This window comes from Camelina sativa, chromosome 19 (assembly GCF_030686135.1).
Source record: "Camelina sativa cultivar CO46 ecotype springtype chromosome 19, ASM3068613v1".
Taxonomy (NCBI): domain Eukaryota; kingdom Viridiplantae; phylum Streptophyta; class Magnoliopsida; order Brassicales; family Brassicaceae; genus Camelina; species Camelina sativa.
The window spans coordinates 10,487,554-10,503,348 of record NC_141898.1 but is presented as its reverse complement, the minus strand read 5'-3'; the positions used below and the strand labels follow the sequence as shown (position 1 = coordinate 10,503,348).

Below are 15,795 nucleotides of genomic sequence, written 5' to 3'. Positions count from 1 at the left end.
AACACCCAACATATATCCATTGATTTGTAAACATGTCCAGCAAATTAAGAATATAGGTTAATATAATATGACAACTTGACAATGTTCTTAACATATGACACTCTATTTTGATGACACATGTCCTCAAATCCTTTTCAATTATTATTAACTTTTAAATTTTTCACACATAAATTATGGGAAAAAAGAAAGTAAATACTTTTAATTGAAAACAAACATGTTAAGAATAACACCCAACACATATCCATTGATTTGTAAACATGTCCAGCAAATTAAGAATATAGGTTAATATTGGTGAAAAAAGTGATAGGTTAATAGATTGGTTTGTTTTCCCAACGCTGGACCCTTTTGGTCATCATAGACGTTGCAGCCACTGTTTCTCTTAGATCATCATCAATTTTCATTTGTCCCCCCTGTTTTGCCATCAAAGTAATTTGATATGTAAAAAAACCATACTAACGTTTTCTCATCCAAGCGTTATTTACTTATTTTTATTCACGTATTATTTTCTCATTTATCTATATATATCTATATATACATTTTTGATGTACATTTTGGGTTTTACCCTTTTAGTGTTGCTTATTTAAAATTTTATTTATAAAATTGATCCCTACATCTACATATTTGCAAAACATCAATAAGTAAAATATGGAAAATCAAATTCAATTACACTAATAAATATACCTAAAATATCGACAAATCAATTATTTCCTAAATTATCTCTACGCATTTGATTTATAATTTCCTAAAAAAATATATTTTTATAAAATCTTTACATTTAACATCATATTCCTTTTACAAAACCGATTTCAAACGATTATCTCTCTCTTCTCTGTCGAACGAAGCGGCGAGAGAACAACCGATTGATCTAAAATCGGAAATAATCAATGGATTCACGTCGAATCCTTTGATTTCTCCGACTTAGATCTTATGGTTGGTTGGTTATCCGGAGGCGATGGCTTCCAGATCGGCGAAACCGTTAGAGCTGACGGTTTGTTTGTCACGACAAACGACGGTGGAGGTTTCTATATGGTGGGACAACGACGGCGGCTGTTTCTAGTGGTGCCCTGAAGCTAACGGCGAGGTCCAAACCCTAACGAATCTGAGAAGGTTCGTTTCTCATTTATGATTGATTGCATGTGTTTTTAATTAGCCTCGGGTGGTTGATAATTGGTAGGGATTCGGATTAATCCGATTGATTGTTAGAATGGTTAAATGTTTGTGTCGATTTGACTTATTAGGTGTAGATTATGAGATTAGTTTGATGTTTGTGCCGATTTGACTTATTAGGTGTAGATTATGAGATTAGTTTGATGTTTGTGTCGATTTGACTTATTAGGTGTAGATTATGAGATTAGTTTGATGTTTGTGTCGATTTGACTTATTAGGTGTAGATTATGAGATTAGAATGGTTAAATGTTTGTGTCGATTTGACTTATTAGGTGTAGCATATGAGATTAGTTTGTTGGAATGGTTAAATTTTTTGTTCTTAGTAGTCGAGTTGTTTTGTGCGAGTTTGTTAGAATGGTTAAATGTTTTGTTCTTAGTAGCATATGTCATTGTTTTGTGCGAGGTTTTCATCAACTGGATGTAGCGGTTCAATGGTGACGTGAAGGGAAACATGAAGTGGACACAGCGTTTGTGTTATCTCACTTGAAAAGGTATGTTACTCTAGATTGCAAATGTTGTTGTTAGGTATTGTTTGAGTAGAATGAGTAGGTTTTTAATGTTCTTGAAGTGTTATGTGTGTGTTTGTGTTAATGATTGTGAGCCACATATTTAGTATTAGAGTGATGAACCGTGTGTTGTTGTTTGATGTTTGAATCATTCTGAGAATCTTTGAGACATTGTATAAATAATTGTGATCAAATGAGTGCACCATTGATGTTTGATGTTCGAATCTTTGATGTTTTGTTAGTGTTTGGGATTAAATTTGTTAGTGTTTGATGTTTGAATCTGTGATTGTGAGAATCTTGTTCTGTTTTGTTTTAGTGTTTAAAATTTTACAAAACACGTTGCTCATTATAATTCCCTCAAGTGTTGTTGTGTTATATGCTAAGTGTTTGAGTTTGAGTTTAGGGTTTAAAAAGTTTCAAAACCTATATGATTGTATTTGAATTTAGTATTGATTTCAAGCATCAAATTTTAGAATACTTTTACCCATAGAGATTTACTGAAAAAGTGTCATTAACATTTCTACTCAAAGAGATATACTGAAATACTCATTACCTTTTTACCCATAGAAAAGTATATCTCTTTTCTACTAAATACTCATTACCCTTTATCTCAATAAATCATTGTTTTAAACATAAACTAACCTTGAGCTCAATATAAACCCTCAATGTTAAGCATTGATCAATACCATTAATTTTTTCTTGTTCAAACCCTATTCGTTTACATCAACTTTCACTAACAAAGCAATGGATCCTAGAAACCCTTATCGTTTTTCAGAGCCAAATTCTCAGCCCTATTTTGTTAATCTTCCGAATTCTCAAAAAGACTCCAATGTTTCTGATAATCCGATTCTACCAAATACATTCTCTTCTCAGCCTATCAACTTTACCTTGCATTCTACAGATATGCCAACAACTATAAATAATATGATGGACATTCGAAATGATGTTCATGATACACAAATGCATGATCGTTTGGAAAAAGACTTGATTGAGCATATCTGACAAAAATTTGGGACAACCGCACAATAAATCTTATTCCGAATTTTGTTTAATATGTTTAATATTTCAAATTTTGTAAAATATGTGAACTATTTTGAATTTTGTAAAATATGTTTAATATTCCAAAGTTTGTAAAATATGATTAAGATTCCAAAGTTTGTAAAATATGTTTAAGATTCCAAAGTTTTATGTAATATAAAAATTTTAATAATTGTTTTGTCATTTTAGATTATTAAAGTTTGATAATTACTAAACATAAATTAAAAAATTATTATTTAAAAGATTGAGCAACCTTTTTTGGGTTATCTAGTAAATGAATGATTTTGCAAAAATACTCTTAGGGTTGCTTTACTTAAATTAGTATTAATTATATGATTAATTAATTTGTGAGTAACTTAGGAGAGGTACTCCACTAATGATGCTCTTAAGTTTTTATATGTGGATTAACATAAATTTACAAAATAAAGTTATTTTTCTATTTTAAAAAGAAAAACATATCTTTAAAAATAATCTAAAGTAAGAAAGAAATTTATGTCGATTATACTCTATAAGGATTATGTCGATTATATCGATTACACAAAAGATTATGTCGATTATACTCTACACTATAAGGCTTCTTCAACAAGCCTAAAAATATTTTCTCAAAATTAATCCCATTATTTAGTTTTCAAAAGGAATTACTGAATATTATTTCAATATTAGATAATCTTTTATAGAAAAAACGTTTGATGCTGAAATCTTTGATTTGTTTAAGATTTTGGAAACAATATTGAAAAATTAATATTCTAAAATAAACTTCATAAAAGAAAATTTAAATGCTTACGGGTGTGATATAGCGGGTTTGAGTTTACATTAATATGATTTTTTTTTTACAAGTTGTCTACACAAAATATAGTCTGAAATACAGCGAGTTAAACGAAAGATGTTATGCCATCATCATTTCATTATTTTCAATATTAGATAATCTTAAACAATCAAAATATAGTTATACAATTTTAAAATTAACAATCAAAATACAGTTATACAATTTTAAACAATAAACAAAATACACAAAATTGATAAATATAAGAAACTTAAAATTTAAAATTTTTAGTTAAAAAATTATCTCGCAGTGTACCGCGAGTTAAAATCTAGTTTCTATTAAAATTGTCATATCAGTTTCCCCAAAAATTCAACTTAATTGCATTGTCATTCTAAAAACTTAATTACTGTTTTCTCTCCGTTATATTATAAAAACTTAATTACTGTTTTCAGGTTACAATTTACATACATCATATTATATTAGACTGTTGTATACAGTTAAATGGAGGACGAAATACTAAAAAAAAACCTAAGGTACGCTCAGCGCATATTCATCCATATTATATGCTTGAGACTCATATATTATATTCAACAAAACAACCGCTAATCATAACTTCTAATTATCTCTACATTTCCAAGGTTTGGTCTCAAAAATTCAATGTTTTTAAAACTTCATAGAATCCAGGAAGCAGCTCAAAATCAGCGTCAAGAAGGATCAAAAGTGATACGCCCAAATTCGAGGATCACTTAGCCGGATTAGAAAGGATAAAACTCGCCAATGTGCAAGGTGCAACAAGGGAGATTTGATGGATTGAGGGGTCGCACAGCAGTTGCGGAAAGCTGCTGATATTTCCCACTCCAATCGCTGCTAGATATGACACACTAGTCCAGCAAGAGGAGGTTGTTGTTTGGATATTACAGACCAAGAAACAAGTGTTCTAGACAAAAAACAATGAGAAAGACTCTTAAAATGAAAAAAAAGAAAAATTGATTTATGATTCTCAAATGAAATTACATGTGTTTATATAGGGATAATAAACTTGGTAACAAGCTCAAGTATTAATTTTTCTTGAAACTAAAAGACAAGAAATATAGATAGTTGGATGAAGACCCAACTCTTGAAGTTTGTCTTTCCAGGATGTCCTTCCTAAGGTGAGTTGAACTCCATTTTCGTCATCCCTCTTTAACCACAAAATCAAGTGATTATTTTGGGCTTTTTTGGACTTGAATTAGGCTCAAAGTGGAGTGGACTTGATAGTTAACATCCCCAATAGAATTTCTCATACTCTCTTTGGCCATAAGATCTTCAATTAACCCATTAAGTGTTTCCTTGATCTTCTTTGACTTTGACTTTTTGATCCAACTTGTTGATGAGAAACAACATGGTCTGTACCATTTCTTTACCTTGGATTTAATAGAAACAACTCCTGATTGCCAAACACAATTCTAGAAGCTCCTAAACCAATTGGACCTAAAACTCTTTAGGTGAAGAACTAGATTGACCTCCTTTGGCAAATGAAGTGTATTATTGTATTCTGTGGGCCAAATCTTCTCTTTCTGAGCTTGTTGGAAACATAAGAGATCCATTAACATCCTCCAAGTGGTTTCGTACCGGAACTGTTTCTGAGTTGGCCTGTGTAACACGATCTTTTCCTCAAACGCAAAACTAGGACTGAGATAGATCCACTGACTCGAAATATCCATATCTTTCACATATGAACTGATATTAATGTGATTCCAATTCCCCGTGGTTATGGAATGGATTAAGATTTCAGAACAGTTTGGTTCATACCTTGAATCCGTTTGAATTGGTCGGAATCCTCTTTTGAATACTCGTAGGTCCAAATCGCGTAGCCATGAGTTCACCTGAGTTGTAAAATGAATAACTCCTTCATCTGAACTCTGATTGGACTGATTCCACCTCGAGATATGCTCTAGATGAGGTAAGAATGTATCCCAAATAGAAGTTTGGCTGGAATAGTTGACCTTTGACTTCGTTCGTGGTGAGCAAGATTCAAGGATCGTCTTGGATGGTCTCATGATCATATCAAAAAGCCTCGGTAAAAGAGTAAGTGAAAAGATCAAAAACACAGTGAAAGGCCGGGTGGAAAACACTTTGCAACAGACAAGGACTGCAAGAGAAGCTGGACAAAATGCGAACAAATTCAGTCGTCTTGTGTGAGTATAAGACTAGAGAGAGAACAAATCTGGGACCAAAATGGCAAAAAAGGAGAAACAAATATTAGTGAGAAAATAAATTCCATGTGTTTTCTCTAGAGTTGGAATTTGGGAAGAAAACAAAGAAAGAGGGAAGACGTCCAGAAACAAGTATTTGGGAAGAATAAAATTGCTTCCTCTCTTTTGTCATTCGTGCTTCCTTGTTCGGTTTTTCCATTATTTTTGTTCCTTGTTCGTAGAAATGTATCAGCAATTCTTCTTTTGTCGAAGATACGTAGTTTCAAAACCTTCCAATTTGCAAAAAGTAAATCATTCAAGATATATCACAAAAGTATGTGTCGTCACTGGTCTCTTTTTGGTTTTATATAAAAAAAAACAGAATAGCTACCTAGCCCGCTTCCAAGACCACTATAGTGTTGTTAAATATCAATACATGGATAGAGAACGAACATAAATTATAAAAAAGAAAACGACATATCAATTACATGGATAGAAAACGACTGTTTCTAAAAAGATTAGGGCTGAATACTTTAGTAGTAATAACTTTATTATCAGGGCTGCGAGGAGAAAAATTGGAAATATTTTGGAAAACAATTATATAAAGTAGCAATACTATATATATATATATATAAACTCTCAATCAGTGGCTCTGGTTCTCTTCCCCTTTGCCTACTACTCCAAAGAACCTTCTTGCTTTGAACAAAACTTGGAACACAACTGACGACAAGTTTGGACCTAAAACTTTTCCTCATTCATAATTCTCACACCATAATGGGTGTCGTTTCTAAAGATTTTGTTTACAATATACAAATGCTCCATCAACATATAGAAGATAAGGTACAGCAACTGTTTGTGTAGTGGGATGAATTATGCTCAAAAAAATACTAACTTAAAAAGAATGCTGTAACAAAAGGGAGTTGATTTTTTTTGTCTCTCTTCATGGATCCAGTATCAGTTTGGTTCTCCACATCTCCGCAATCACCTTACGCGGTGCAGGATCATCTGGCCCTTTGTCTCGTTGCCCCGAGGTGAAGTATAACTGCCCCTCCCAATACCCTACCAGTGTAGTCTTCACACGGTATGGCAACTTTCCAATCACATACCATTTCTGCAGAGAACATAATTCCAGCTACTGTTTACACTTTTTAATAGGATAGAGAGGTTTTAAGCATGAATGTCACTGGGTTTTTTACCATTGTATTCAGGTTGAACTGGAAGATTTCACCAACAAGGACCATCTTTTTGGTTTCAGGATGCTTCTCTGTAGTGCCTCCAACGATTACAATGGAGTTGTTAACAACTTTCCAAGCAAATTCAATATGGGGATCCGGTTTTGGCATTGATGGCATAACTTTCCACTTCATTTCCTCATCCAGCATGTAGACGTCACTGAATACAACCTAAAACCACCAAGGTGAAAAAAGGACACATGATGTTCATAAATTGCAACACTTGAGGAGTCATGAATATTTAATCAAACATGTAGTCTATTATTGGATACCTCCATACGTCGTGAGCATTTGAAGATGGGAGATCCTGGTTTAGCCATGAAATCACCTTCTTGACCTCCAATGACAAAAAGCCGGTCATCCACTACTACGCATGCTCTATAAGTCACACAAGAACAGTCAAAACTCAAATTAAAACGGAGGAAGGTGTATGAAGTAGGCAAGTAGCTATAAGGATTAACTACAAGTACAACAGACTTCAACAGAGAACCTGTGAGGTCCTCCACGAGGGATTGGAATTTCACTTCTCCACTCTTTTTCCAATGCTTTCCCATCTTTTACTGCTATACTCCAGTGTTCAACCCCTGGTGTATGCCGATTCTCCTTGCTTCCACCCATCACGTGGAGTCTACCTCTCCAAAGCTGAGTAGCTGGAGCATACCTGAATGTAGACAAACTTTGTCACTCAGTTCCTCTCAATCATTTAGCATCGCAGAAGATCTTTAAGCAGCAAAATGATATCAAAACGAGTTAAACCGCCATTTCTCAAACCCCAACATCATCTGTAGGAATGGCATGTAATCATCCTTACCTAGGAACTGGTAAAGGAAGGAAGTCACTCCACGAATTTGTATCAGTGTCAAGCACAAAAGTTTTAGCTAAATTGAGGACCATATTGACCAGTGACAATGTAGATGTATCTACCATCCGTTACCATCCCTAAATGTGAATGTGCCATCTCTTTTGGCATATCAAATCTTCCTCCCCATGTGTTATCTACGAAATTGTATATATCAACATGGGAATGTACCTGAATGTCGAAGACACAAAGAAATAGACAGCTCATCATAGGTCAGAAACCACCAAATACTACTGATCAAAGATCTCTTTTTCTTTTTTTCTTTAAAGAAGGATATATAAGAGGCTTACAATATCAATGGTGCCGTATCCAGCAAACACATATAGAAAATTCCTAATCTGAATTGCAGCTCCATCTAGACGAGGCACAGGAGCAGCTGACATCTTCCCCCATTTAAGTTCAGGAGCAGCTAAATCTTGAAACGTTGCAGAAAGCTTTCTTTCCCTAACTTTATCGTTCTTCTTCTTCTCAGTATTGCTTCCCTGAAAAAGCACCAAAAGCAGACGCAAGAAGTGAGAAACTGAGCCTAATTATCTTATGTTTTGAGATCCAATTACATGAACAAGAGACAGCATTTACATTGGAATTAGGAGGGAGTTGTCCGATCACGGTGGTAAAAGAGGAGGGAAGAGACATCCCAACCGAGGAGAAAGGATGAGAAGAAGCCCAAAGGAAGTCTCCAACAAGTCCCGCAGCTAAAAGCGCGAGGCATGAAACTAACACAACCCTCCCGCAATTCTGCTTCCCAGCTTGCCTCGCCATATCTCTCTCTCTAAATTGGCATCTATCTCCCTTCGAGGGTTTCACAAACTTCAAGCAAAGGTTTAACCTTTTGGTTTAAAAAAAAATACAAATTTTGGTGTTCGGAGGTTGCAGAGGTGACGGATCTTGATCCCCGAGAGGGCAAAGCCGTGTTTTTGTTTCTTCTCTCTCTCTCTCTCTCTCTCTTGTGAAAAATAAAATAAAATAAATAACATTCAGGTTTTAAACGCAAACGCAAATTCCGAGCTCTGTGTTTCTCCCTACTTATCGCCGCCGGCTTCTATTGTCTCTCTGTTTGTCAGAACTGATTCCGTCGCGCTCCGGCTTTAGCTTATTTGGTCAAAGGTTTTGGCTTTCTTCCTTTCTCACATGTTCGGTTCTCATATTTTCACGGTGTTTGTGTTAGCTGTGGTGTTACTCGTTTCGCTTATATGTTATCTGCTCTTCTTCCTTTCGAGAGTTTATTTTGGACTATAATCCTGAATTTATGGGTTTCGTTTAGAATCCTTCCTATCTTCTTGTTATGCCTTTGTAAGGCTGGCTGGCTGCTTCTGAAATGGAGTTCAAAATCGTATAATTTTTTAAGATTTTGTGGTTTTTTTTGGTGCAGGGGTTTTAAGTGTCTGTTTCTGGAATGGCTCAGTGTGTGAGGTCAACTCTAAATCCGTTGAGAACACCCCACAGCGTGACTAGGACAGTGTCTGTTAAAAACCCAGCTTTTGCATCAGTCTCGTTCCTTAGAACATCACCGGAGTTCAGGAAATACCCAAAACCTTGTTCATTGGTTATGTCTTGCCAGGGGAAGGCTCAAAACCAGCAGGAGGAACGATCACAACTGTCGCTTGACGATTTAGTCACGAGTAACCGGAAAGGAGAGGTTCTTGGCACAATCAGAGACTCGCTTTCTAATTGTCTCTCTGAGACGAATCTTCTAACGACTGTTCCTGGTCTGAAATCTAGAATCAGGGGAAAGGTTAGCAATGTTTCCTTTTTGTTTCATATCTTTCTGAAAAGACCAAGCTTGTGCTAGACCAACACAATTGTCGATTTTAGGAATTGAGAACTGATCAAGATAGTAAAATTGATATTGTAGGTCAGAGATATTTATGATGCTGGTGATTATCTGGTTCTTATTACAACTGATCGGTTGAGTGCATTCGACAGAAATCTTGCTTCAATTCCCTTCAAAGGCCAGGTTTGTCCTCTATATTCAAAGCTCCACAGTGTTGCTGAATAATGGAACAAACTGCAATGAATAATAAGTTTGTGGTGGTTAACTTTCAGGTTCTTAACGAGACAAGTTTGTGGTGGTTCAATAACACACAGCATATAACTCCAAATGCAATTGTTTCCTCTCCTGATAAAAATGTTGTTATCGCAAAGAAATGCGCTGTTTTTCCCATAGAGTTTGTTGGTTAGTGCGTGTTGGATCTAGATATAGAGTACCTTGTCAGACGCTTCCCTATGCAGCCTCTATTTGCTTTAGTTCTAAGCTGTTCTCTTATGTTTGTTATTTGTAGTTCGAGGATATGTGACTGGAAGTACTGACACGTCTTTATGGACGGTGTACAATAAAGGTGTTCGGAACTATTGTGGGAATGAGCTCTCAGATGGTACGGTTTCTTTTATTGCCATTTATTAGTTGTCTTCTTCTTTAAGTGCATCTTAGAAGATCATTCATATGCTGATTACTAAGTTATGCAGGATTAGTAAAAAACGAGAAGCTTCCTGCTAATATACTTACACCAACAACTAAGGCTGCGGATCATGATGTGCCCATCTCTTCAAATGAGGTCTATTAACCTGTTACAGTAAATGTTTATATAAACCATAAAATAAGTTTTTTGAGTCATTAGGTTGCTCTTTCTGTGATCTGCTTAGCTGTAAGACAAGAATATATAAGCCACAATTGTGTTGTTCTGTGTTTCTTCTAATTCTTCAGATGATTCTTGCAGATAGTTGAAGGTGGATTCATGACTCAAGCTGAATTTGATGAAGCAAGTATGAAAGCTTTGAGCTTGTTTGAGTTTGGGCAGGTTAGTTACAACTCCTCCATCGAAAGCCATAGACTATAGTGATTAATAATCTCTAAATTGCAGACCACAAGATATCAGTTTCTTGATATATTTTGCTAGCTTCGATATTGAAATGTTGTGCTTTGTTGGAAGGTCTAATAGATTTTAATTATATCATGCTTGCATTAGCGTGTTGCCAAGGAACATGGACTGATACTGGTAGACACAAAGTACGAGTTTGGAAGAAGTAGTGATGGCTCAATCTTATTGATTGATGAGGTCTGTTATCTTTTCTCTTTATTTCCATGTCTGTCTCTCTTCGAATGCATAGTTGAAGACATATCTGCACAACTGCCACAATCACTGATTAAAATCATCATCCACTTGTACACATTGTTCATAGATTCATACACCCGATTCCAGCAGATACTGGCTTGCAGGCTCATATGAAGAGCGCTTCCAAAAAGGCCTGGAGCCTGAAAATGTTGATAAGGTTAGTGATTTTGCCTGTTTTTGCTCTCAGTCAGGTTTCATTGGGTTGTAGTACTTTGTTCACTCACACGTTCTCTGTTTTTTATTTTCAAATAGGAGTTCCTAAGATTATGGTTCAAAGAGAACTGCAATCCGTACGAGGACAAGGTATGCTTACATCTTCACAATGTAATTTTCATTTTTCCTACTCTATCTGAGAACCCTGCTAAAATTCTTGGTGTCTCCATCGTCGGTAATTTTCAGGTCCTGCCTGCTGCTCCAGCAGAACTCGTGACTGAATTAGCTTGGCGGTATGTATTTTGATCTATAAATTTTACTAGAGGATTGTTCTATTACATGTTTTCAATATGAAAAGAAACATTGTGTGTACATGCTTTGTAAGATCGGACGTTCACTGAACTACGTTAATTTTTGCTAGTAGTTTTGGTATTAAAAAAACTGATGCAAGGAACCGTGATGATGGCAGGTACATCTTCTTGTATGAAACTATCACTGGATCAAGAATTGACATTGTTCCGACTCAGGTATGATCCCGATCAATCCCAAAATCTCTACTTTGTATCAACCACGTTTAATCAGAGTTTCAAGTGTATTGATCTATAGCTTTGTTGACAGGAACCGATACATGACCGAATCTCAAGAAACACAAGCCAAGCACTTTCATCTCTCCGTCAACTTTGATATTTGATTATAACCTTAGCCAAGGATGCAGAGAGCATAAACCTGTTTCTTGTTGCATTATTGTTTCCGATTGTTGTCGTAATTGTTTTGAAATTAAAGACAGCTTAAGTTTAAAGAGCAGTCTTACAAATGAATAAAATTAATTGACCGAACCCTAAAAGAATCCATTTGCTTTCATTCTTGACATAAGGCTTGGTTAATTAATATAATATTATATATATAGTTTGTATCAACGAAGAAAAAAGATCATATGAAAACGAACAAAACAAAGACAAAGACATTCATCTATATTGACAACTGATGTTCAGAACCAGGATTATAACCCAGTAGAAAGGTAACAATTATCGATGAACAGACGGAAAACTTAAAACTTGAAGGTTTTAGTCACTATATAGTTCTGCCTATCAATGCTTTGTCGAGGTTAGTACTTAGCTGTAATTTCTATTGCATATTGGCATTCCACAACTGCCTTTTTCCAAATATGTAAAATTCTACCCTTCTTTCTGTTCCATATTATAAAACCGGCTTTAGCTTCTACATATAGACAAAATACTTCTACTTGCTTCTTTTATCAGTCTCTACTTTTCTGCAACCAAAGAAATTAAAACCACGTAGTTAATACCAACTTAATTTTAGAGAACCTTCAAGTTGCAGTCTGGCTTAAAATGCCTTTTCATACTTTCTTTCTGCTTCTATCGAACCTGGAAAGATCCAGGAAGATGTATTAACAAGTGTTAACAATAGTTATGCGATAATGTGACTGAATCAAGAAGAAAGTTTGCACATACCAATTGCTAGGCTGATTGAACTGACGAGGCTGCCTTATTTTCTGTAGTAACAGAGAGAGTAGCACAATTCTCTTTCTCAAACTCGGGGTCTTGAATTTCACCAGTCTTCGATGGGGAAGCAAAGAAGCTATCAGGCAGCGCGTTCTCCAGACTTCTCTCTTGCCTTGAGCCAAAATAATAAAAGAGTGGATGTGTAAATCATTCAGAAACGACTTAAAGCCTTGAAAATGATCAGAAACCGTTTTTATTATCTTAGTAGACATACCCGTTGTTGAGATGGTAATTGTAACCACGTTCTTGGCTGATGTTATGATCAGTATCACTCAGAAACGCTCGATTTGCTTCAGACTGAAAATGTCCTGAATCACCATTACCTGCTTAGAGGATAGATAGGAGGGCGAAAGTGAATAAAAGTTAGATAAAGCCAAATTACATGCAGGGGGATTAGAATAACCTTCGATGACTTCTTCACTAGTGTTTTCTGATCGAAATAGCAAGCTTTGATTGCCACGAGAGGCAAAATGAACGGGGGAGCCAATAACAAGACCACGCTGGTGATGGAGAAAGGATTCACTGTCCATGTCGGGCAACTGCAGATTCAGAAATCTTTTCCTCTGAAATTCTAGTGCTTGTTGCAGGTCAGCTGCCTGCTCAGCTTTTCTCCTCATCATCTCCTGTGTGTTAGAAAACATCCTTGGTGCTGGTAGCAAACAAAACAAGACTGGTCTTAGAAGAAATACCAAACAAAATAAAGAAGCGATTGAGCTTTGATGAAACCATATCCAATCAAGCGTAGGAAAAAGATTCAACTAACCGAGGTGACAGTCAAAGAGATCCCTGGAATCCATTCCAGATGGACTTGAACCAGGAGAATAGTTTCCTCTCTCCATCTGCTGCAGCATTTGTTGCTGCTGCCTTCTGCTATTATATGATAAAAACGATGATAAGAAAAGGAAACATGGGAAAGAAGAAGAATGTGGGAAGGAGAGAAAAAAAAAAACAGATAAGGCAGGAACAGAGGTTTCAACATACTTTTCAAGGATTCTTCCCTTCTCCTTGTATGGTTTGACGAGCACACGTGAGTCACAGATGAAATGAGGATTTCCTCTGGCCAATATGATTCTCACAGTTTCAGAGTGGACAAAAGTGACAAACCCAAACATTCGTTTCTGCTGGTAGGGGATCCTAACATCTTGCACTGGTCCAAAATTGCTACAAGAAAACAAGAAACATGATTAAACAGAGACAGGCTTACGTTAATAGACATCCACCAAACTTTTGATGATGCAAACACATAAAAAGCATTGACCAAAAAAATGTATTTTTGAAACATTACCCGAAATAATTGGAAACATCTTCATCTGTGAAGGAGCTGTCAGCTGGAAATGTCAAGTAAATCTGTTTAGATGCAGAGTTAGATTTATCTCCCATTCCCATAGACTCATCCCTTTCATGCCGGCCTGGACTACCATACCAGTAACCCTCTTCCCCAAATTGTCCTGCTCCTGATCTGCAAATACAAAACACCACCAAAAAAAGAAAAGTATCAATTTACATATCATATAAGCTAACACAAAGATTTCTTCAAACATGATCCACCGCAACCAACACATTTTTTTGGGGTTAAATCTGAAGTCTTTACCAACCAAATACACATTCTTGAGAGAAAAGAAAAAAAAAAAAAAAAAAAAAAGCTTCATTTCATAGTTACCTGTGCGCATTACGCTGATGCAAGAGCAAACTGAGACCTTTTTCATACGACATTGGAGAACCAGAAGCCGCCAAGTACTGAGCAGCGGCCATTCGCTGCCTCTGAGCCATCTTCATCCTCATCATCTCCTCTTGCTGTCTAGAAACGTAATCCGGCGAGCCAAAACCACCAGGAGAATCAAAATCATCACCCAAACCACCGGGTTGGAACCTGTTGTAACCGCCGCCGCCAAATCCGGGTTCCTCTGAGCCGAAGCAAGCATCACTGGCTGAGAAACTCCTCTTATGCAAATGCGCATCTCCACCATTGTCAGACGAGAAACCAAACGGATCCACAGATTCGTCCTTGTTCTTGGAAGAAGACTCGTTGAGAAACGACAAGTAGTTCCCTAGTTGCTGCTCATCGAGTAAATCGCCGTTTCCAGTAGAGTCACCAGCAGCAACAGCAACAGCACCACCATCTGAAGCAAAAAGAGACGAACTTGCTTGAAACGGACTCGAATTCATGTTAGGGTTACTTCCGAGTGAGCCAGGGGTGGTGTAAGAAGGAGACAGAGGGTTTCTAGAAAACTCCATAAACCCGTTTCCGGTTGAAGACTGAGACAAGGAGTGACGGTGGATGTTAATGGGCCTGGAGATAGGGTTCAATGGGGACGAAGCAGAGGAAGAAGAAGAAAGACCTAAAGCAGATTTAGCTTTGAGACAAACGGACTGTAAGAAAGTGTCGGGTCCAAGAGCCAAACGCATCAAATCTCTATTACCCAAGTCTTGTAAAAGCAAGTAACCAATGATTTTGGATGCGAAATCGGGTTCTAAAGTTCTGATCTTTGTGAAAAGTATCGAAGTAGGATCTCCCGGATCCATGATGGTCACTCTTAAATTTTCTCTACTTTTTTTTTTTTTTTTTCTCTCAGAGAGAAAGAGAGAGAGAGATTGAAGAAGGAGAAGAGGCTCTTCTTTGTGTTTTTATGAAGAGAGAGTTAGTAGTGGGTTACTCAAAAAACTTGGTTTTTTTTTTTATGTAGCGTTTAATGTGATGTTTTTTTTTTTTTTTTGGGAGATTTTGATTTGAGTATGATTTTGTCTTCTAATGAGGATTTATTTATATAAGAAAAAAGAAAAAAAAAAAAAAAAAAAAAAAAAAAAAAAAGGGAGAAACTACTTTGGTAATGTTGTTCTTTCTTTTCGGGTTCTGTTTTTTGGTGTTTTTGGTGTTATCGGGTTTAGGGTTTTTTTTTTGAAGTTTGGTCGAGACTAGGAGCGGGATTATAGTTAAAATCGAATTTGTTTTTGGCTACAAAGATAAATTCTTCATTAAGATTTTGTTTAACAATATCTTTTCTTGACCAACCGAGAGGTTATTTACCATTGGATGCATGATTGTGTTGGTTTTTGATAAGGATGGGATGCATGGTTTCTTCTCTATACTCTCTCTCTCTCTAGTTATATTTTTTTCTTGTCAATTGGTTGAATTTTATAGTTTTATGAAAATATGTTGTGATTAAGTGACTTATTTATATATACATAAAATAGTTTTATACAATTATGTCTTCTAGGTTTTTTTCTATGTTTTTATAAATCTTCATCAATTAATAAGATTTACACGTT

At 35.9% G+C, this 15,795-nt stretch overlaps 2 protein-coding genes and 1 pseudogene across 7 annotated transcripts; 1 reads left to right on the top strand and 2 right to left on the bottom strand.

Moving 5' to 3' along the window:
- Window positions 1–6,379: 6,379 nt before the first annotated feature.
- On the bottom strand, window positions 6,380–8,501 carry LOC104765997 (kelch repeat-containing protein At3g27220-like; annotated as a pseudogene). The gene is made up of 7 exons (XR_015591239.1): window positions 8,319–8,501; window positions 8,030–8,221; window positions 7,692–7,910; window positions 7,371–7,541; window positions 7,153–7,258; window positions 6,845–7,051; window positions 6,380–6,759 (listed from the first exon to the last, which is right to left on the bottom strand). The product of XR_015591239.1 is annotated as a kelch repeat-containing protein At3g27220-like (transcript).
- A 206-nt stretch (window positions 8,502–8,707) lies between these two features.
- LOC104765998 (phosphoribosylaminoimidazole-succinocarboxamide synthase, chloroplastic-like) lies at window positions 8,708–11,866 on the top strand. The gene is made up of 13 exons (XM_010489794.3): window positions 8,708–8,846; window positions 9,112–9,474; window positions 9,595–9,696; window positions 9,786–9,915; window positions 10,022–10,114; window positions 10,206–10,294; window positions 10,457–10,537; window positions 10,706–10,795; window positions 10,920–11,009; window positions 11,105–11,155; window positions 11,252–11,298; window positions 11,475–11,532; window positions 11,624–11,866. Exons 2-13 carry the CDS (start codon window positions 9,136–9,138, stop codon window positions 11,687–11,689), a joined length of 1,236 nt encoding a protein of 411 aa, XP_010488096.1. The 5' UTR covers window positions 8,708–8,846; window positions 9,112–9,135; the 3' UTR covers window positions 11,690–11,866.
- A 91-nt stretch (window positions 11,867–11,957) lies between these two features.
- LOC104765996 (zinc finger CCCH domain-containing protein 55-like) lies at window positions 11,958–15,795 on the bottom strand. Of its 5 annotated transcripts, none has more exons than XM_087502326.1 (9): window positions 14,189–15,792; window positions 13,814–13,987; window positions 13,510–13,689; window positions 13,292–13,395; window positions 12,932–13,177; window positions 12,743–12,851; window positions 12,478–12,640; window positions 12,369–12,390; window positions 11,958–12,275 (listed from the first exon to the last, which is right to left on the bottom strand). In XM_087502326.1, exons 1-7 carry the CDS (start codon window positions 15,049–15,051, stop codon window positions 12,484–12,486), a joined length of 1,833 nt encoding a protein of 610 aa, XP_087358452.1. In that variant the 5' UTR covers window positions 15,052–15,792; the 3' UTR covers window positions 11,958–12,275; window positions 12,369–12,390; window positions 12,478–12,483. The 5 variants fall into 5 exon arrangements, with proteins under 5 accessions (XP_087358452.1, XP_087358449.1, XP_087358451.1 ...); XM_087502323.1 differs by having other exon boundaries at window positions 13,292–13,398; window positions 14,189–15,732; XM_087502325.1 differs by lacking the exon at window positions 12,369–12,390 and having other exon boundaries at window positions 13,292–13,398; window positions 14,189–15,795.

Excerpts from the sequence above, each read along its gene's own strand:
- LOC104765998 (XM_010489794.3), top strand. The coding sequence starts at position 9,136 with ATGGCTCAGTGTGTGAGGTCAACTCTAAATCCGTTGAGAACACCCCAC. Across the intron at positions 9,697-9,785 it reads CAATTCCCTTCAAAGGCCAG|GTTCTTAACGAGACAAGTTT; the intron begins GTTTGTCCTCTA and ends GTTAACTTTCAG. Across the intron at positions 10,295-10,456 it reads TGCCCATCTCTTCAAATGAG|ATAGTTGAAGGTGGATTCAT; the intron begins GTCTATTAACCT and ends TGATTCTTGCAG.
- LOC104765996 (XM_087502325.1), bottom strand. The coding sequence starts at position 15,051 with ATGGATCCGGGAGATCCTACTTCGATACTTTTCACAAAGATCAGAACT. Across the intron at positions 13,178-13,291 it reads TCTCTTTGACTGTCACCTCG|CACCAAGGATGTTTTCTAAC; the intron begins GTTAGTTGAATC and ends GTTTGCTACCAG. Across the intron at positions 12,852-12,931 it reads TAGTGAAGAAGTCATCGAAG|GTAATGGTGATTCAGGACAT; the intron begins GTTATTCTAATC and ends TCCTCTAAGCAG.